Below are 22,531 nucleotides of genomic sequence, written 5' to 3'. Positions count from 1 at the left end.
ACTGTTGCTTTTAATGTCTTTTTTGGTTTAAAAACTCATTATCCAGCTTACAATCCAAGCACAACTGCACACCTTCAGAAAATTCAATACATTTTTTATATTAATAATATTTAGAGAGAGGGCAAAGAAATCAATTATCATATCGCTTTTGGTCAGTGTGCTGTCTGCTCTCACTATAAAACCCAACCTACATTTTTATTACTGCTGTTATGACCTAAGAGTACTACAGGACACTGAATGAGACTCGGCTGAGGAATCCTTGTGCTTTTCCACCTTTAGCAAACTTCCTGTAAATCCCCAAACCACCTTTACTTTCATATTATCACACACAGAATTAAAGAAAGTTACAGTTCACTTTTATTTTATCATCTTTAAAAATGTATTGTTCTGTAAATGCAAAAAAATTCCAGAAGAGAATGGTCCTTTGATCGCTCAAATCGGAAGGCTACACATCTCACTTCTTAACCCAACATCTACACTACAATACATTACTCTTAAAATGGATGTGTTAATTTTACCACAGTGTTTTGTGTTATTTATTTAACACGTGTTACTTTCAACACACATCATGTTGTGTTGAAAGTAACACAAAACATGTTGTCCCATGAAATAATACAGAGATGTGTGTTCAGTTAAGGACAACAAATTACTGAACACACAACTGTTTTTTTTTATTTGTTACAGCAGGAAGGCAAAACTTGATCTTATTTTAAGTCTTGTGGTTCAGCCTCTCCCTTTCAAACAACAAACCAAGCCTATACATCTGACTCTCTGGAACATATGAACTGCATGGTGCATTATCATTGCTGTTACGTTGTTACTGGACATGTCTGGAGAATATTGAGGATTTAAGGAATGTTAAATTGGGACCAGTCTCCTGAATTTATGTATAGCTCAATGGATAATAGAGCATGGCAACACCAAGGTCGAGGGTTTCATTTCTGTGGAATGCAGGTACTGATTAAATGTATTGACTGAATTCAAGTCACATTGTCTGCCACATCGGTAATCTATTCGGAAAAACATCTGACCTCGTCAACAGTCGATATAGAAGCCAACTTGATTACTATGGTTTAGTTTAAAAAATGACATACGCATAGCCTATCATAGCCTAACAAGAAGGGATTTACATTTTTCTTTACTATATGTTACTATTGTAAACCAATAATGGACTAATATGGTATATATGTTCAGTGTAAGAAGCTTTACAAATCCGTCTGTTTCTGTATTACATTTCAACTAATTAATTTTTCATGGCATGGGTGGCCATGCTACTTTTGTTTTAAGTTTTATAAACAATAATCTATAGTAACTATGACATGTTGGCAGAAAGTGTGGTTGGCATGGTAAAGTTTTGTAAACAATATTAGGCTAGTAAATGATTAACTGATAACTGAAAGGTGTGTGTGGGGGGGTTCATAGGAGGAGACAGTGAGTCATTATCTGAAGGCATTTAAGAGGTGAATCCCATCCCAAGAGACACAGAGAGAAGTGTTTTATCACTTCACATCAACCGTCTCAGGTAAGATTCATACCTGTTGCTCTCATACCTGTTGCTTTATTGTGATTCTCATTTAATTATACAATAAGAAACCTAATATCATGAAATATTATTTAGCGTCTACTGCTATAATGTGCAAAAGAACTAAATTATTCTTGTGTGTGTGTGTGTGTGCGTGCGTGCGTGCTGTGCCTGTGTGTGTGTGTGTGTGTGCGTACGATGGTCAGAGGTCATCCCTGGCCTGTGGAATGTGTGCTGGGTGTGGATCAGGGTGTGTTTGAACAAAGTTTGAGCAAACTCACCTCATTAGAGAGAAAATGATTACTTGTTAGCACTGCCTGAGGAAGTTTTTGCTACTGTCATGTAGCAAAAATTTCCACACTAATTAGACAACAACAAAACAGTACACTACATGTTTGCAGTATGCATGCACTTGGAGACACCTGAAAGGGCAATAAAAATGCTTATTAACTTCCATAAATGTGTGTGAAGACACCAGACTGTTAATGTAGAGCCTTTATCAGCTTTCCTGTGGCCCTGGTTAGAGCATGGCACTAGCAATGCCAAGGTCATGGGTTTGATCACAGGGAATTGCACATAGTCAGAAAAAAATGTATAATACAATGCAATGTAAGTCGCTTTGGATAAAAGCGTATGCCAAATGCATAAATGTAAATGTAAATCAGAGACAGATGCCTTACGTATTTATGACAACCAACACAAAGACCTTTGAAACTAAGGGTGAGGCTGTATGACTTAAAAACACTGGTTTTCATCTACAGGACAATTTCCACACAAGTCCAGTTTTTCAGTAGTCTGCAGGAAAATGGCTTTAGTGTCAGAGTTTTTGAGTCAACTCACATTAAGTTATGGAGGGGTAAGGTCACATTTATTTAATGTTTCAATGTCATTAAATGTTTGTTTTCTTTTTGTTTTTATATTGTATTTTATTGTGCATTTTCTTTTTTTATATATTGTATGTATTTACAGGAGAAAGAACCTAAATGTCCTACAGTGCTACCAGTTAACGATTTTAATCCAGGCATGGATGCAGCCAGAATAGAGACAGCCATTAAAACTAAAGGTAAGGGATGATGCCATGAACACTTCTGTCTCTTTATAACTTGTGCACTATACAGTCTATACTACACATGTTTGTTTGCGTGCCTGAACAGGATGTGTGGTTATTTAATGTTTTAAGACTTATACACTTGTACTAACGTACGATGGGTGGAGAACACTTTGTCTGTAGAAATAAGATAATGAGTCCTTATGTGTAACATATGAGTCAGACTTGTACTGTATGGAGCAGGAACTCAGTTTCAGTTTTTTGCATCATGTGTGTAGAAAATGTTATGCTAAATTGCATCAGTCATGCATGCCAGGGACGTTGCTGGACCTACAGCTCTACTGGGGCACAGGCCCCCATTACTTTTTCTATCAATGTTTTATCCAAAAACCTGCTGTGTGCAAGAAGTATGCAACACAGCGCACTATACAAACTTCCCTTGCTTAAACCACTATTCCTACAGTGCAACAATACTGGGGAAGGCTAAACATTTAGGCTATGTATTTAAAAATATTGAAGTATATTCAACATACTTAACATAAACTTTATTAACATGTTTGCATGCACTGTATGGAAATAATGAAAGCAGAGAGATTTTTCTTGCGCATGTGCATTCATTACACAATGATAACAATGACTAATTACATATTTTCAAGAATTTACAATTACAATATTTCAAGAAACCAGTCGTTTTATGGCTCCAACTAAGATAAAGAACATATTTTGCAGAGATCATTTTTTTCTTGCACATCTTCATTACACTATGATAACAATGAATAATTACATCTTTTCAAGAATTTACAATTACAATGACGTTTTATGGCTCCAACTAATAGCCTATATAAAGAGCATATTTTATCTAAAAAAAACAATTTTCTGGTTTCACAGCCATTTTTTGAATGTACTGCATTAACCTGTACTCCTTATAATAGCACATAGTTATCTCAGCCATAGGTACTGCAAACTTTTTATATAATGTCCTAAACTAGCGCTAGTAAATTAAATATTAATTTAATTTCTTAAAGTACAGAACACAAATGTTTTTACTAAGCAACAATGCAATTTTATTATTATTACTATGTTGCATATACGTAGATCTGTTTTTTGCCACTATTATCAATATAAATGATTACACTGACAAATAAACAAAATCGTTCAAACTTAAACTTGAAATTTATACTGGGGCACAGCAGATATATACTGGGGCACGTACCCCAGTAAAACGTCTATAGCGACGCCCCTGATGCATGCAACGGCTGAGTGTGTGAGATGGAATGAAAGAAATCTATGCCAACAGTGTTTTATTTGTTAATAGTTTTATGCTTAGAAATCAGAAGGTGTCTTATTGATGCAATGCACTATATTTCTTAGTCCATCTCCTTTTCTCATTCATTCATTTGTTTGTTCCCTCAGGAGTGGATGAGCAGACAATCATTGACATTCTAACAAGACGTAGTTTCTCACAAAGGACGGAAATTGCATTTGAGTTTGAGAAAAGGGCAAAGAAGGTAGACATCATCATTCTATAATAAAACATGTCTGTCTTCATGATGTAACCTGAATGAACTTGAAATATAGACTGTTAAAAATAAAGTGATGCCATAGAAGAACCATTTTTGGGTGCCCAAATAACTTTTAGTCAAATCTTCTTAAAATAACAATTAGTTTCTTACCCTTTTATAATTCCTATTGAGTTCCCTTTTCCAAAACAAAGCAGAAAGGTCTTGTGGATGTTAAAGGTTTTTTATGGTTTCATACATCCCGACAAAGAAAGTTTATTTTTAAAATTGTACTGTATGTTGTTTTTTTCATTTTGCTGTTAAATTTTCCTGCTTATCAATGTCCCAAACGACTTGATTCTGCTTGTGTGTTGTAGGATTTGGTAAGTGCCCTGAAGGGGGCACTTTCTGGCCCTTTGGAGAGTTTGGTTCTGGGCTTGATGAAGAGCACAGCACAGTTTGATGCCTCTGAACTAAAAGCTTCAATGAAGGTATGTTTCAATTCAACTGCAGTAATGTATCAGACATTTGCAGACTTACTGCTCTCCTCTTTTGAAAAATCAAAAATTTATGAAAAATTTATTCAGCTATAGTCCAGATGTGACATATTATGTTATTGTCATTTGAATTAAAATGTAGTTCAACACAATCTCTATAGCTTTATGACAGTGTGGGGTATTTTTCAGGGTCTGGGCACTGATGAAGAGACTCTCATTGAGATTGTGTGCTCTCGCAATAATGAGGAGCTCATGGAAATCAAGAGGGTTTATAAAGAAAGTGAGTGGCCCTTCAAACCATGTATATACACGTAGAAATATAGATATATTCATATTTTTATATGCACATCCATTTCCTTCTCTTCATGCAGTGTTTAAGAAGGATTTGGAAAAGGATGTAGCTGGAGACACATCTGGAGATGTTGCTAAGCTGCTGTTGGCCCTTGTACAGGTAAAAAACAAAAACTTTTCTGTTCTATAATTGTAATAGTTGCTATATAATTATTGCATATGCAACTAATGCAACATTATTTCTTTACATATTTTTACATTATTACAGATTAATTATCATAGATCATATAATAATTCTGTTTACAGTGCAAAAGAGATGTGCCGAGTAATGTGGTGGACTATGAGAAGATTGACAATGATGCAAGAGTGAGTGAACCACTGCTAAGGCCATTCATATGAATTAGTGATGAAGAAAGAGTATTTATACAATATGTTCAAATATTGTCACCCATAACATTTGATAATGCTGTGCATTATGATGATCATCAGGCTCTTTATGATGCTGGAGTCAAGAGAAAAGGAACCGATGTGACCACCTGGATATCCATTTTCTCTGAGAGGAGTGTCCCACATCTGCAGAAAGGTGACACAGAAACGAAATGAACTCTGTTATTAATATAATAAATGGACCACCTTATCAAAATATATTTTTCTCAGTGTTTGAAAGGTACAAGAGATACACTCCATATGACATGAAGGAGAGCATTCGGAAGGAGGTGAAGGGGGATCTGGAGAGATCCTTCCTCACGCTAGGTACCTGTCCGTCATCTGTCACACATTAGACTGTCATCCGGCTGTCAGAGCACTAGCATGTAAAGATCTGGGTGGCACATTTGATTATAGTTATATGCCTGCTGACCCACTTTGTCATTCATGTTTTATTAAACATAATCACAAGCTGTTGGGTAAGAACATTTTTGCGGGAGTACTATGGAAATAAATTTGGACTGAGTAGATCATGTGTCTGTAAAAGAAAACATGTAACCTTTTCCTAAGATCTACCTCTGTCTTTCTGCAGTTGAGTGTTTGGAAAACAAACATCTGTATTTTGCCAGCAGACTCAATGATGCCATGAAGGTATGTCTATTCTCTTTGACACCTATAGATACACTTTAACACATGCCATATGATGTTTTTAGTTTTTTTTTTATAGTTTAATATAGCTGGCTGATCACATCTTAGACTCACATAATGATTTTTTGTGCCTAATTGTTTTGTGTCAAATGTTTGCAGGGTAAAAGCGTGAAAGAGAAAGTAATGAGCCGCATCATGGTCTCTCGCTGTGAGGTTGATCTCATGAAAGTCCGCGCAGAGTTCAGGAGGAATTTTGGCAAATCTCTGCACCAGACAATTTCAGTAAGTATACAGTTCTCTACACCCCTCTCTTCTTTCTGTATATTTATCACATTCTTTTTAATTTTCCATGTTCTTTGTTAACATGCATTCAAAAAGCATTGACTTTTATTCTACATGATCTTGTTTTCCTCAGGAACAAACTAAAGGTGATTACCAGAGAGCTCTTCTGAATATATGTGCAGGAGATGATTAACACACTCTATCTCAAGCTGCAGATGTCCAGAGTTTCCAGCAGTCAATACCTTCCAAAATGCTAAAGTTAACCAAAAAATGCAGTATTAATATTGCCATGCTTTTGTCTCTTCTTGTTCCAGTACAATTGACATCTTTATCACTACACACAATATTTTACTCAGACAAAGGTTGAAGGAAGAATTGTAAAGTAATAATAAAAATAAAGATGTTTTAAATTGTTGTTATTAATAAAAACGTACATGTGTGACGTAAACACACTGAAGTTGCTTTGAAAATTAGAGTCTATTTGACTCCACTAGTGGTCACAACTGCACAAATGTTCCACAAATGCAAACGCAAAGTTACGACGTGAACATAATAGGTTTGTAACTATATTTACTTTGGACCTAGTTTATACCAATATAGAAATACACAATTAATTGTGAATTCGACATTTTCTAGGCGATATTCTAACATTTCATCATTATTTTTTATTATTAATCAAAGAGAAACGACAGAATGATTCCAAATATTTCTCAAACTTCACATTTTTTTGAATGGTGTTACATAATAACAACAACTAAACGGGATGGGATTAAAAAAAAAACGTGGTTGCTATATTTCTATATAACTTAAGGCAGTGGTTCTCAAACTGGGGGCCGTGGCCCCCTGGGGGGCCCCAAGATGGATCCAGGGGGGCCACAGATTTTGTGGCATTTTATGAAATATAGAAATTTATCATAGATTTTATGCAATCAAACATCAGAAAAATGACACCACCAACCAAAAGAATTGAGGTTCCAGCATTGTATAACTGAATGTTTTTGGTTTAATTAAAATTCTAAGTTTAAGATTATACGTCTTTATATGGGAAGCCGCAAAGCGATGCACTTAACACAAAGGAGGCCTTACAAAGAAAAAGTTTGAGAACCACTGACTTAAAGGGACAACAGCCACTAGAGGGCAGTAGTTAATTTGAACATAGTAAATTGTCTGTTAACTACAGCTAAGTTTGCCTTCGCAGGTTGCCAAACTTGTCTAACGTTACATCCTCTCGATTAAAACATCAATGTTAAGATTTAAGGTATCTGAGAGGTACGTTATTTTTTTGGGCTCCATTAGTAGCCTACTACTGGTTAACTACATTAACAAAGCGTGACTTGAATCTTGAAGCTATCCTGGACGAACTGAAAGGTATTTGCTTCCTTGTTTTATTACATTTAAACAGCCAATTTAAATAAAGATATGACAGAAGTGTGACATTCACAGATTAAATACACATCCACACGGCCTACTCCTGCTGAACTACGCCCACAGTTTACAATACTGGCCTTTGATGTGGAGATTTAGACATCACTATTCAATAAGTTTTAAAAACATTTTTTCTAATAATGTTAAGACTTTATGATCCAAAATTATAAATAATATTTAGATATCAAGTTGAGGAAGACAACCAAGGTGAGAGATCCGAGGGAAATAAGAATGCTGAAATAAAAGGTATTTAAACAAGATTTGGCATCTTAATGCATTTTCATTGAAGTAGCCTGTAGGCCATTGCTGCAAACACTATATTGACATTCTGACCCTCAGTTATTGTAATGGAGACCTCCAGGTCGACTACACAGCTATCATAATAGAGAGCGTGCAATGCTGTGTGTTTTCTTAAGTAAGATGGTAGTAAATCATCAGAGGTGACGGTTTTTAATCTTCCAGATTAATGTCAGTACTCAGAAGCAGGGGTGGAAGAGTGATCGACGTGTGTCACACACGTCACGTTGTCATCGCTGCTCTTCTCTGGTCTTCTTGTCGTGTTTCACACCAGCTACTGTAGGAATACTGGGTTGAACCTTGAAAGCTTATTCACCAAATGAAAATTAAAATAAAGTATTGTCATTATTTACTCACCCTCATGTTGTTTCTTTTGATTTTCTTTTATCTGTACTGACATCCTCACCTGAGTCTAACAAAACTAGTGCAGTGAGTCTTCCAATCTCATTCTACCTTTTGTTTCCAAGAAGGAAAGAAAGCCTTATGAGTTTTGGAACCATATGAGAGTTAATGTTATTTTTAGTAACCTGTCCCTTTTAATGTGCTTCTAAACAAAAATGGAAACACATAAGCATTGGACATTTTTCTAGATGTTCGCAAGGCAAATAAGGGAAATTTTCAAGCAAAAGAAAAAGCAGTTAACACTTGCCACAAGCTATTGCTATGGGCCAGCGTCTGGGAAAGCCCGCCAGCACACCCACACAGAACTAAACACATATTTGTATTACAAAGCAAACTCAATTGTGCCCACAGAGCAACCCTGATCAATCAGTCATGTGCACCAACCGGACGGGCGCGACACACACCCGCACAGCAGTTCTAATGGACTGGAAGAGTAGAGCTGGCCAAACACTGCAGGCCACATATAACATAAGCGTTAGACATCTCATTGAATTAGTTTCACAGTGTGAAAGACAAAGCGCTACCAAATGTAAATGAGGCCCGACATGCAATACTGCTGATTGGACTGATATAATTAGATTAATATTGCCAAGAGTCTTATTAAAAAGCAGGGGACATAAATAACCCGGGAGATGAGTTAATAGCAGCCTGCTCAAGTAGCTCTTAAATGTGCTAAGGCCAGCTATTTCTGTTTATCCATGGCCCACTGATAATCTGATTATTGATGCGAGTGTACAATCAGAGGTGAACCATCCCATCCTTGCGCTGGTGGATGCGGTGGCTATTTTAATTTCAATTATTTAGCCGAGTAATTAGGGTGAAGACAGCCAGGGGATGTCATCCCTCTCTGTTAATGTCCGACTGACTGCACGCACCGGACAGAAGATACTCTATAAGGGTCTGTAGAGGATGGAGAAATGAAAAGTCACATTATTGACAGTTTGTTAGATCAATATTGGTTGTGAGTTGTGACGTTGTTATCTGATGATTACCTGAACATGAACGTAAAGGCACTTTCTCTCTCTCTCTCTCTCTCTATATACCACCAACCCAAAATCAATTATGTCATATACATCCTATTAATAGAATTAAAGTGAGATCTGGTATTATTCGATACAAAAGCAATAAAAAAGCAATGCATTTATTTCTATATGGAGAGTAATAAATATGGCTCAAATAAGGCAGACGGGTTGTGGGAAAGATGCATCTCATTATGGGCACTTTAAACTGATGCAGACGCCTCATTGTGTTGGCCTCTGCTGTTTTACATATAGATGCTGTGATTCTGTCATGGACCCCTATTTTGGTGACACGTAGCCCTTTGCTAGATTGCATGTATAATTTATAGACAAGGTTGCCTTGAGTTCATGTGGTGTTGTTTATATAAAATTTGTACTTTTCTTAATGCTAGTTGTTGATTCCTCTTGAGCGTGTCAAACTCCGGTGCTAATAATTGATTTGGGGACCGGAATATCTGAACCGGTTTTTTTGAACTTAAACATACTCAATGTGCTCTCAGAAGAATATATGATTCCCTTTCAGTTGTTTCTCAATTTTGACTGATAACTTGCTTTAGAAATGCCTGGAAAGGAAAAAAAGGACACAGAAACAAGTTATTGTCAGATCTGGTTTATATTTGAATTGAGATGGAATAAGTACAGAGTATGTGTACGTGCTGTGTATTGACAGACAAAAGTCAAACAGAAGAAAGTCCTCAGGCCTCTGTGACTCACACCTGGGTGTAAAACTGCTCATCAACATCATTTATGAGGTGTATTTAGCACAAGGTGGTAGGGTTTTGTGGTTAACATTTGCTAAGAGGCACATTCCACGAATACTGAACACTTTGGTGTACTGTGACTTGTTTAAAAGCATTGGAGGTACAATTTTTTGTTGATGTGGGACCTGTTCAGTATGGTTAATAAACAACTACCTTACAGAGAATGAATCTGTGTTTTGATTATATACTTCATTATATAACAAAATTAATCTACTGGGCAATTCCATGTAAATGTCAAACTTATGATGAGAAATCACATTTTTACTGTACTGATAGGTCAGATGTCAATATTTGATGGTTTAAATACCCATGTGAAGTCTCTTAAAGTTTTTAAAGCATTTTTTTGTGTGTGTGTTTTGAAGCATAGTTTTCCATACTCAGGGAAGTGAATTGTCACATCCATAACTGTACATATTCCTCATAAATGGGCACGTGAACATTGAAATAAAGTATTTCATGCCATCCCTTCTTGGGTATTATTGCTTCTGGTTTGCATTTCTTAACTCACAGAAACCTCAGCTACAAAGTATGTTGTCTCTCAAATACGTGCATCCTTTTTTGTCACACCCATAACACATACATTTTTCTTTCTTTTAAAATAGAAAACTCATGCTTAGACTGATATTTTTCTGATGTCTGTACTCTTTCATCAGGGGTTTAGTAAAATATAAAGAGATGGTTCAATATAATGTATAATGTATATATTGGTAAAAAATACATATATTTATATATTTCAAATTTTGACTGAAAATGTCACATCACATCCATAACAACCTGTTAGCTGTAAACCCATTAAATGTCTGTATCCTTACCTTTTGGTGGGGGACTTGACCTTTCTGACTGTATAACATTTGTCAAGCTCAGCTAATCAGCCAATTATTATAAAAAAGCACTATTTAAAAAAAAGTTGTGCATTTCCACAGTTAAGCAAATAAAAATAATTAATTCAAGCCGTATTTTGCACCCTGTTTATTGAAAGTGTCAGAATTTTACAGCATTTGTTTGCACTTCATCTTTATTTACTCTCATCTCAGATGGCTTGTTTGATGCTTCTCTGTCAGGAGATGATGTGTTGAGTGCTCGATGGGGACTCGCGTTTGCCCTGTGGCCACACAAACTCTCTCTCTCTCTCTCTCTAACTGCAAACTGAGACGCTTTCATTTCCGCGCCAAGCACTTCCGCCCTGGGTGAGTTTCCCCTCTTTCTCTCTCTCCTTCTCCTCTCTATCCAAACACACTCACTGCACTGCTGCCGTAACATACACACTATCAGTAAACAACAGATTTAGGCCTAAAACAATGTTAGTCCCTAATGACTTCAATTATGTATACAATCAAACAAGTACGGCTGTTTGTTATGTGGGCGGCCTTTGATGAATATAAGATAAATGCCCCGCCACAGTGAACAATCCTGCTTCCTTCTAAAACCAAAACAAAGTAAACTTATGCGGAGGCCACACACACTGTACCTCTCCTGTGACTAACTCTTTATACACCAGAGGTTACGTCTGACTCTCAACGACCGTATAATCGGTGTGCTGCTGTTTTAAATGATATTCTCTTCAGATATAAACTGGTGAAAATATTTAATGTAACAGGGAATAAGGAAACTAAAAGCCTTGGTGTCAAAGATATTTTTAAGAAAACAAATTTGGACATGATTCATGATCAAGAACGAGTTCAGGTGAGCTTTTTGGCCAGATTGAGGTATCTCAATAGATAGGACATACTCAAAACATTTGAACATATACTGATCCATATACTGCCTGCTAGAGCAGACACAACCTTAGTGACTCTCCACATGCGGGTTTCACTTAATATGCATAATTATGTTTATTGAATTGTATTGAATTTTATTGTATCTTTAAACGCTCAGATTGCTGAATCTGCGAGTGAGATAAACTGTGAGATAAGCATCCGTTGGTAAGCACGTGCTGATGTGAGGTGGATAAAAAGAGTGTGTGAGTGTTAGAGTAATTGATGGAGTCGGATGGACATTTAATGTTGCGTGTTATGATGCTTGAGATTTTATTACAGAACTTAATTACTTTTTCGTCCTTTGTTTTCTTTACCAAAGTGTTGCCACAACAAGTCAGGAAATGCTTAGGTAAACATAATTAGATATTAGATAATTAATAATTTGATAACTCTATTAAAGGTCCATTGTTATTAGCAATTTTTATAATAGCTTGATAAAAGTTTATATTTTTTTGCACGTGTTTTTCATGATAGATATCTTTTCAAAGCAGTGACCAAATGAAGCAAATACTTTTAATGATTATGAAAACTGAAGAAAAAAGAAGTGTGAAGGTCAGAAATTTAATTTGATTGATTCAATTGAATAGAATGTAAATAACATTTCATGTAATGTGTTATATATTCTTCATATTTTTGCTCCTATATATGTCTGTGAAATTTGAACAGGAATATTATAATGATAAGATAATTATCCTACATGATTAACCATATTTAAGAGCTTATTCAATTAAAGAAAGTGCTGCTTAGTGGAAAAAGGCTTTCAAACTGGTTATAGGATCAATTTTTTTTTTTTAATCATGTTTAAGATACTGATCTGTATTGGATTTTTAATTTGAAATAAATTTGAGTTTTACGTTTATTTGATTATGTAGAATTTAGCAATCATTTTAAAGCGTTTATCAGTTCAAAGATAAAGTTCACTCCTGCATCTACCGCAAAACAACAAGCAAAATAGCACCTGCAAGGATTCCGTAAAGATTCTTTATCTCTCCAAAATATCAATCGTGTGTTTTCTGTACCAGTCATGGTGTTTCTGCTGAAGAACAATGAAGATATATCAATAAGCTCTTTGGCCTCTGTCACTTCTCTCTTCCTCTTGTCTTCTGCATGCTAATCAGCCAGCGGGAGCGCAGCCCTGCTAGATTATTATAAATGCTGTTTATGGTCCTGCTACGACAACTGTGAAGGGCACGGCACAGAATTTATCATGGGACGGTTCCCCTAGCGTCAAAATGCGTTATGGTATTGTAAATGACCCTTGATAATGAAAGAAGATCCTCTTGTTTCCTGCAGCAGGAGTGAATAAAACATCAGGCACTCCAAACCATCCATTGTTAGATCATAGCACATTGCAGTTTGAATTCTCATTCCCATTTTTTTATTACACTTTATTTTCAGAAATAATATCTAGAGAAAAACCTAGTGTTTGCTCGGTACAAAGTAACGTTGTTCTTTGTTCATTATAATAACATCTTACAATTCACCATTAAACACAATGCACCAAGCAGTTAAATTAGGCCACCGTGAGATTAATATCTTGTCCTGCCAATTGGCTAATGATACATGCTAACAGAGCCAAACAGGCTCATATGTTTGTGTAAGTATGCAAACATATGGCAGTGATGAAGAAGGAGGCATGGCCTGGGGGAGCCCTCGACAGGCATGGCATCCTCTGCATCATGGCTCCACTACAAAGGCTGTCAGGGAGGCTTCACAGAGCTATGGGCGTCATCCGTCTGTCAGTTATTTGTTAACCAAGCAAGTGCTAAAATAGAAATGCTGGATACACATTCAAATGCTGGTGATTAAAACAGGGTTAGGGTTTAGCCTAGGAAAAAACTAGGGTGCTGTTTCACTTATTGCTTACAAAATTGCTTAAATTAAATTAATGATGACTTTGTTGAAAATGTTTTATATTTCTGAACCTAATAAAAACCTTTGCCTTAGTTAGCTAATAAGTTTCCTTTACGTTTTTTTTTTTAGATTTATTTTGCATAATGCAATAAGAACAACAAAGACAGACTCATCAAATGTGTCATGCATACAGCCGCTGAAAAAATTAAGGGACCATTTCAAATTTTCATTTCAAATCAGAATTTCTAGATGTATTGTGGCCATTTCAGTCCAGTGTCTGTTGTATTTCAACAAAATAAAAAAATCAACAAAATCGAGGTTATCACATACATTTTTTTTTTGAAGTTTTCCTATAAAGACATGTAAAAATATAACCGTTGTATTGCTTAAAAATGTTCTTTCTGAAAAAATACAGAGCATATTTCTGTTATTTTGACCTGTTTCTCCAGTTTTCATTTTCTGCAAATAAATGCAAATAGAAACAATATTTTTATTTAAAATTTGGTAAAAGAAATTGTTAGTAGTTCACAAAATGAAACAAAATTGATCATTTTATCTAAACACTGCCTACCTATAAATAGTAATTAAATAAATAGTCTCTTATTTTTTTCCGTGGCTGTATGTGTGGTATGTACAAGGTAAAACAGATCTGTTAAAATGCTAAAAAATGATCTGCGGGGTCCAGCATCGTCTGATTAAAACCCAGCTCAATGACAACTCATCTTGCTCTCTGTGCTTTACAGCGACGGTTAAGGATTTTTTATGCCGAAGAAATTTGGGTGTGTTGAAATACTGGCCCCGTGTTGTCATGGATGACATACGGTTATTTTTTGTTAGGCTGAGACATATTTTATCATAATCAGTATATGACGAGAGAGTGGGGCCTTGCACACATCATTGGTTTTTCTTGCTTAGTTAGATGGTGAAGGTCAGAGTTCTAAGCCTTTATGGTTGTTTAACTTTAAAGAATTATGGGATGTAAAGAACACACCCCATTTATTTTCCCCTCTCTTTGAGACTGGTATGTTCAAACAGGGTTTCTTTGCAAAAAAAAAGAGAAATAAAATACTTCAGATCTTGAGGCTGTGCTGGTTTTTCAAATATAGTCTAATTTAATTTAATTCATTATTTTTAGTCAATGTAGCCTACTAATTGCTTTTATTAACTAAAAGCATTGAATGAATTCAGATAACTAGATATTGTTGGCAGATTTGAATGAATTATTTTATCACAAGTTCTTTGGTTATTTTATATTTATATTGATATTTTGTTATATTATTTAATAATATAACGTATTTTCATGTATAATTTGTAAAGTATGAGGCAGTTACCCAGTTCTGTTGCTTTCATGTCGGCTGAAAAATGCAGGGCAGCATTTATGACCACTAGAGGGAGAGACGAGCCATAATGTTCAGTGAAGATCCTCTCAGATAGCTTACTTGTGCATCCTAAAGAATTTCAAGATAATTTACGTAAAGTCACATGCAAGGTAATCGATGCGTAAAGTGTATGCAGTATCGCATACTGTGCTATTATTACATTAAAAAATTAAAACCAGAGGGAGAAATTCATTAAAAGCATTTCAATTAAAAGCTCAATTTTACATTCACTCTTGATCTACCTTTAAACTTCAACATACAGATGCAAGCAAATAGTGACACAGAATTTCTGATAGCGAGTCCAGGAAAGGCAGAGAAGTTCTGTTGTCTGTATCTATAAGTCAGAACCTCTTGTACTTCAAAGCTACCTGCAAAGAAAAGCTACCCGTTGTTCCTTTCAAACGCAAACTTGGGAAAATTAAAAGTACTTCACAAGCGCATTAGACCACCAAGGTCTGAATTACCACTCCAATACACAATGTGATGTTGACACCGCCCCCTTTTCAATCCCGCAGAGCTCAATGGTGGGAGTCTTTCTCTTCTTCAATAAAGGGCTTTACTCCAGTCTAATCTTAGCCTTGTAACTGTCTCTTGTTGTGTTGTTTTTGTCTTTCTGCGTGTTTTAATGAGTCAGGAGTGGTCGCCATGACCCTGGCCTGATTCCTTGGACATTTTTGTGTGTACAGTAAGCATACTTGCCTCAATTACAAAATAAATGGTTTACCAGCGATGCCACAAAAGAGACCATTGTGGTTACCCAAAGAACCATTTCTTTCTTATTTTTCATGGTATAAAGAACTATAAAAAACTTTTGTGTTAACATCTTCAGATGTCAATGGTTCTATGGAATAATTCAGCCAAAAATAATTTTTCTATGGCACGGTGGAGCCTTGTGTCATGACGCACACAGACGGGCAGACTCAGATGCGGGGGTAACAAGGTCTTTATTGAAACCAGTGAGGCAAGAGCAAAGCAAATAGTCCACGGCACCAATGGCAGAAAAACAGTCCTCGGGGAATAGTTCGACCTGTAAGATTCCAGTAGAGAGACGTTGCACCCGTCAGGGAGAAGCTGCCGAAATGGTGAGATGGCGAGAGCTCCGATGCCGTGAGAATCGAGGTCCGGGCGGCCAATAACTTCTGCGGGGCAGAGAGCAAAAATAGCAGAGACTAGGGCAGACGAGAAGCAAAAAATAAACAAGCTACGAGGAGCAAAAACTCGGCAAGACTATGACAAGGTACAAGACTAACAGAACTAGACTCGCTAGAACTGGGCAGTCAGAGCTGGCAAAACAACAAGCACGGTCTGACACAGGACAGGAGAACAAAGGGAAATAAATAGGAAAGCTAACTAAAGATGAGTGACAACAGGCAGGAGAGATAATAGATGAACGGGCGCTAATCAAGGGGAATACGCTACAGGTGAAAGAGTGCGAAGACGGTGAGTGGAGAAATACCAAAAGGGAGACACGGGGCGGGGTGAGTGACGCAGACACCGAGCACATGGTGAGCTGTCAAAACAGAGGTGCCACGAGCTCGACACACAACAGAACACACACAGGCAGGACACGGGAACCTGAGTGACCGAGATCATGACAGTACCCCCCATGACAGTGTTGGGGTTCCAGCATGCAGTGGCTGGGCTTGTCGATTAAGGTGTTGCGTGTTGCGTATTGCATGTTCTTGGGTATGACAGACTCATCCCCGAGTCATGCAGGCAACAGCTGGCAGGGTTGAGATGGGAAGTGACAGCAGGCTTAACCCTGGAAACATGAAAAACAGGGTGAACTCGACCAAGGTTGGGCGGGAGCTTGAGCCGGACGGCCACCGGATTAACCACCTTGGTGATGCGGAATGGACCAATGAACTTGGGAGCCAGCTTGCGAGAAGGCACCTGGAGAGGCAAGTCCTTGGTGGATAACCATACCCGCTGACCACACACATAGGCAGGAGGAGAGGACCAGTGACGATCAGCCGCAGCTATGGTTCTACGGGAGGATTGGGCTAGAACTCTCCTGGCCCTCATCCAAGTGCGTCTGCAACGCCGGACAAACGCCAAAGCTGATGGAACCGAAGCATCGAGTTCCTGCGAGGGAAATAAGGGTGGTTGAAATTGAGAACATTCAAAGGGAGACATACCTGACAAGGAGACGGGTTGGGAGTTGTGGGCGTACTGAATCCAGGACAGCTGTTGGCTCCAGGAGCTGGGGTTGTGTGATGTCAGACAGCGGAGTCTATGTTTGAGATCCTGGTTGGCTCGTTCGCATTGCCCATTGGTCTGAGGGTGAAAACCAGAAGAGAGACTAGCAGAGGCTCCGATCTGCCGACAGAACTCTTTCCAGAATCTGGAGGTGAAATGTGGTCCCCTGTCGGACATGACGTCAGCCGGCAAACCATGGAGATGGAAGACGTGATCCACCAGCAGTTGCGCGGTCTCCCAGGAGGAGGGAAGCTTGGGCAGAGGGATGAAATGGACCGCTTTGGCGAAACGATCCACCACCGTGAGGATGACGGTGTTCCCACTGGAGGGAGGAAGGCCAGTGACAAAGTCTATTGCGATGTGTGACCAAGGACGTGAGAGAATGGAGAGGGCGAAGCAGACCAGCCGGAGGGCAATGAGAGGGCTTGCACTTAGCACAGACAGGACAAGCCAACACGAACTGTCTGACATCCGTGACCAGCAATGGCCACCAAAACCTCTGAAGGACGGAAGCCATGGTTCCCTGAACCTCTGGATGGCCGACAAACTTGGACGAGTGACCCCACTGAAGGACATCAGGGCACAGCCGGCACAAACAACCTGCCCGCCGGTCGTTCCATGGGAATCCCCAATCACCCCCACCGCTCGCTGAAGTGGTCGACCTCGCCAAAGCAGCAGTCGAACTCACTCGGGAAGCAGACGGGGTTGCGGCTACATTCCGGAGAACGTAGCCGACTGTGACTGCAACACCTTAATCGACGAGCCCAGCCACTGCATGCTGGAACCCCAACATGCAATACAGGTGTCGTGCCCGTCGGACTCGGGGATGAGTCTGTCATACCCAAGAACACAGGTGCAAGACATGCCCGAAGACAGTGCAGACTGTGAGAGGAAATTTGCTCTTTTAGAAATATCTGCGGCTCGCTGCCGAGACGCCCAGGGAAAGTCCACTACCGAGAGGGAATCGCATCGTAAATCCAGCAGTCTGGAAGGAGAATTCTCGGAGAGAAGAATCGCTTGACATGTACCGTCATGCAGGTTCCAAAGAACAAAGGATGAGTGAATGGCCGACGCCACCTCCCTTTTATACCCATATGCACGGAGCGGGGACTGGCGTGCGTGTGCCATTCGCCAAAGCCCATTGGCATTTTAAATTCCTCTTGGAGATGATAGGTTCTCAAGATCAAACCCCAGTCTTTCTCTCAACACAACGTCGAGAGACCGACTGAAGGGGAACCGAGGATCTCCACGTCCTGCGAGGTGGCATTGAGCCGGGACGCCTGGTGGCCCAGCATGGCTCCCTGCTGCTGCAGCGCGGTGCGGTGGGGAAATGATCCATCCCCGCTGAGTCTGGAGAGTGGTCAGACCGTTCTGTCATGACGCACATAGACGGGCAGACTCAAATACGGGGGTAACAAAGTCTTTATTGAAACCAGTGAGGCAAAAGCAAAGCAAATAATCCACGGCACCAATGGCCCGTAAGATTCCAGTAGAGAGAAGTTGCACCCGTCAGGGAGAAGCTGCCGAGATGGCGAGGGCTTCGATTAAAGATGAGTGACAACAGGCAGGAGAGATAATAGATGAACGGGCGCTAATCAAGGGGAATACGCTACAGGTGAAAGAGTGCGAAGACGGTGAGTGGAGAAATACCAAAAGGGAGACACGGGGCGGGATGAGTGACGCAGACACAGAGCACATGGAGAGCTGTCAAAACAGAGGTGCCACGAGCTCGACACACAACAGAACAAACACAGGCAGGACACAGGAACCTGAGTGACCGAGATCATGACACCTTGATTGTGGAAATTAGGCTTTTCTTGCACTTGTCTTCCACCGATCCATTATTTCCAGGTAAAAAGTGCACTAAGTACACTTTATTTAAGTACACTTACTTAAAGTGCTCTATTGTCACACATTAATTTTGTACTTAATATACTAAAAATGAAAAATGTTTGTACTTCTATTCATGTTGTCTCAAAATAGCACAGTTGATTGCACTTAGGTCTTCTCAGGTTTGTCTTAAAAACTACTAAAAACTAAATTTTTGTATATTAAGTAGTAAATTAGTGCATGAAAATAGAGCACTTTAAGTACTTTTAAGTGTATTATAGTGCACTTTTTTCTATTTAGCACTCAATTAGTATTTGTATTGTAATGTATTCGAAAGAAGGACTTTTTTATGCTCATGTTGTAACGTGTCTGTAATCTTATTTCTTCCCATAAAACATTTATAAATCAGTTTATTAAAAATCAGTGCCAGTAGCTAATAACACACATTGATGGGCTAAATGGCATTTTAATGCTGAAGGGCAGCCAACACAGCATCTCTCTTCTGGCATCAAACAGAAGTCAGAAAGGATGTGTGTAAAGAACTGCCCCTTAAAAAATATTTAAAAAATATATTTAAAAAAAAGTATTTTATATATATATATGTTTTATATATTAAATATGTTTTATATATTTATTTAAAAAATAAAATAAATATATAAACATTAAAACATTTATTTTTAAACTCAAGACTCAGAATTTGCTGATCAACGGCCCCGTTTCACATTGATGGTCAAAAACGTAAACTTTAATAATGAACATTTAATTAAAGCATCAGAACTTTGTGCAAACAGTCTGTCATGAATCAGATGCTTTATGAGTTGCAGAGAGCTTTGTTTGTTGTTCTGGAACTTTACCAGGAGGCAATCTGTTGTCACAGCAATCAGCTGCCACTGCCTGAATAAATCATTCTATTCAGCTAGAGCTCGTTCTGTTTGATTTACTTTGACCTAAATAGTAAAGCTAGCGTTGAGGTACAGTTACCTTTTGTGTCCATCTGTACCTCTCCGAGTATGCCGGAGAAATTAAGCCTGGTGTTTGCTCGCAAAGTTTAATTATCAGCACTGTACGGCTTAAATGTACAGTATATCCTGCAGTCATGAATCGCTAAAAACAAATGTGTAACAAAAGGTTTAAAGCGTAAACCTATATAACAATTAATAATGAACACATAATTTTAGCATAGTCAAAGTCTGCTAAATTTATTGTTTTAATTATGGTTGCACATATATGCAGATCTCCTTTATTTTTGTAATGTAATCTTTTAACACTTATTTCCTCACACTGTTTTAGACTAAATGTACAAAAGCTGTTACTGTGGCACTACCCTTTTAAAAGTTTACCTTTGCACCTAAAGATGGCATATTAGTACCTCAAAGGTACATAATGGTAGCCCACCAAATACCTAAATAGAGGACCTTTTTAAAGGGTAGAGTCCTAGTGACAGCTCTTACTTTCTGACAGTACGGGTTTGCCTTCTCATAGAGTTCTCTGTATCGCTGCCCTGCCCTGTGTTATAGTAATGGATTTAGTGGAATGAGGACCAGTTCAGTTTCTTCCATCCATTGTGTGATAATTGGCTGAAGGCTAAACGGGAACAATCAAATTGACCCTTATTTAGAAACCCTTGTTTTTATGAGGCTCAAGTAATTTACTCACACATTAACTGCTTCCACCTTCATCATCCGCCCTCTCTCCCTTTTGAGGCCACACACCTGTGGGAGATAGAGACACCAGTTCCTGACCATCCAGGTGTTTCTGTGTGTTCATATATACAATATATATGTTCATCTTACCTATAATATAAAGTCACATTACAAAATATTCAGAGGCGTGTAGATCAGCGGGTCTAATTGACTTCAAGTCTCCTCCATTATACACAATAATATTTGAAGGCCCTCCACTGACGGTTTAACCTAGAGCTTGGTATAAATAGAAAGATGTATGTCCTTTATAAATTTAACACAAAAACTAAAAAATATATGAATTTACTTTGTTGTTTTTGCTTATTTTAATGCTTGTTGTGTCTTATTTTAAATTATTTTGAGCCCACCTTGAAGTTTTTTTGATGCACCCTGGCCCTGGTAGAGAAACACTGGTTTAGATGGTATGTATTTGAAACCAGCACACCATTAATATTTCACATAACACACTGTCGAGATCGCTTTTTAAATTGTAAGCAAAGTTTGGTTTTTGAAAAATAGTTTTGCATTTCCCAAAGTAACAGTACTTAACCTTCTAAATCATTTGCTCGAAATTCCTTGAGCTTGATCATTTCATGGTAGTTCAAAGTACATTACTCAATACTAATTATCTTCTCATTGACTTTGCAAATACAACGACAATACAACAAAGTTAATGCGCACAAAGGAGATAATCCCACATACAAAAGGTGAGTTATTGGCTCCTGACATTGGGAAGGACTTAACGCAGATCAAAGAAAGCCAGGCCATTGTTATGAGCCAGCAGTGTACTCTTCCTTCCTGCCCGTGATTTGCAAGAAGAATTTAGAAAAGTTATTTCAAAGCTAGTAGTTTTGCTCAAAATAAATGTTGAATTTTGCTGCATTTAGCTTATTTAAGTCTGATAGTCTTCAGATGTAGTTTGCAAAATTGTTTTAAAATCTTGGTTACACTTTACAATAAGGTATTACCAGTATGTAATGCATTAGGTATCATGAACTAACACCAAACTATTTTTACATCATTTTAATTATAAATATGTTAAATGATGTTGTTCATTGTTAATTAATGTCAATCATAGTACATTGATAATCAAATACTTACACTAACGTAATACACACATAACGCATTGGTTTTTATTTAATGTATTAAGATATGTGGTAATTATGATCTAGAGAATACATTTTTTATCGTTAAAATGAATAAATGTGGTATTGTCATTGTTCGTTTTGTATTTTCATTCCTTGCAATAACTTTTTTTTACTGTTTACAGAACAGTTGCTCAAGTAAACGCTCCCAGCAGGCATCTACTCAAAGACAATAACACGATTTTAATAGTTAAAAAGCCATCATTTGGTAGTCTTGACAGAGAGGAAAGGCTTGTTAGTTCAAGCTCTGGGATTCTCAAAAATCTTTTACTTAAAGCTCAAAGCAGCACCTGACCCCAGCGATCCATACACCCCCCCAACCCATACCCCCCCCCATGTGCCCGCAACTCACTAACCTCACAGAGGCGTGCTGCCCTCTGACACCTCAGGTGTGACTGGGCCTTTGAAGTGTCACAGAGGTGTTAGTTTATGAGAAACATGGAAGATTCCTGCTCAGCCTAAATCAAGCTGTCAGTCATCGGCTGCAGGGTAAACAGCAGAACACTAAAACTCACACAGCCTGTTATTACATTCACACAAACAACATCACAGCACCTGAGAGCTGAAG

General features: G+C 38.1%; 1 protein-coding gene and 1 long non-coding RNA gene across 3 annotated transcripts; one reads left to right on the top strand and one right to left on the bottom strand.

Moving 5' to 3' along the window:
* Positions 1-774: 774 nt before the first annotated feature.
* anxa2b (annexin A2b) lies at positions 775-6,694 on the top strand. Its single transcript, XM_057347625.1, has 14 exons — positions 775-954; positions 1,423-1,522; positions 2,284-2,378; positions 2,492-2,585; positions 3,984-4,078; positions 4,447-4,560; positions 4,756-4,846; positions 4,938-5,017; positions 5,164-5,223; positions 5,347-5,440; positions 5,515-5,610; positions 5,876-5,934; positions 6,091-6,213; positions 6,347-6,694. Exons 3-14 carry the CDS (start codon positions 2,328-2,330, stop codon positions 6,404-6,406), a joined length of 1,017 nt encoding a protein of 338 aa, XP_057203608.1. The 5' UTR covers positions 775-954; positions 1,423-1,522; positions 2,284-2,327; the 3' UTR covers positions 6,407-6,694.
* LOC130562546 (uncharacterized) lies at positions 5,359-21,630 on the bottom strand. 2 transcript variants are annotated; one of them, XR_008963987.1, is made up of 4 exons: positions 20,930-21,630; positions 20,793-20,848; positions 15,060-15,176; positions 5,359-5,430 (listed from the first exon to the last, which is right to left on the bottom strand). It is a non-coding gene; the product is annotated as an uncharacterized LOC130562546 (long non-coding RNA). The 2 variants fall into 2 exon arrangements; XR_008963986.1 differs by lacking the exons at positions 5,359-5,430; positions 15,060-15,176 and adding an exon at positions 15,826-16,246.
* Between the last annotated feature and the right edge of the window lie 901 nt (positions 21,631-22,531).

Source organism: Triplophysa rosa, linkage group LG1 (genome assembly GCF_024868665.1).
Source record: "Triplophysa rosa linkage group LG1, Trosa_1v2, whole genome shotgun sequence".
Lineage (NCBI taxonomy): Eukaryota > Metazoa > Chordata > Actinopteri > Cypriniformes > Nemacheilidae > Triplophysa > Triplophysa rosa.
This window is presented reverse-complemented; position numbering and strand designations above follow the sequence as displayed.

Bases quoted from the DNA above. Each gene is read 5' to 3' on its own strand.
- anxa2b (XM_057347625.1), top strand. From the start codon at position 2,328: ATGGCTTTAGTGTCAGAGTTTTTGAGTCAACTCACATTAAGTTATGGA. The intron at 5,224-5,346 runs GTGAGTGAACCA...GATGATCATCAG, and splicing joins AGATTGACAATGATGCAAGA to GCTCTTTATGATGCTGGAGT. The intron at 5,441-5,514 runs GTGACACAGAAA...TATTTTTCTCAG, and splicing joins TGTCCCACATCTGCAGAAAG to TGTTTGAAAGGTACAAGAGA.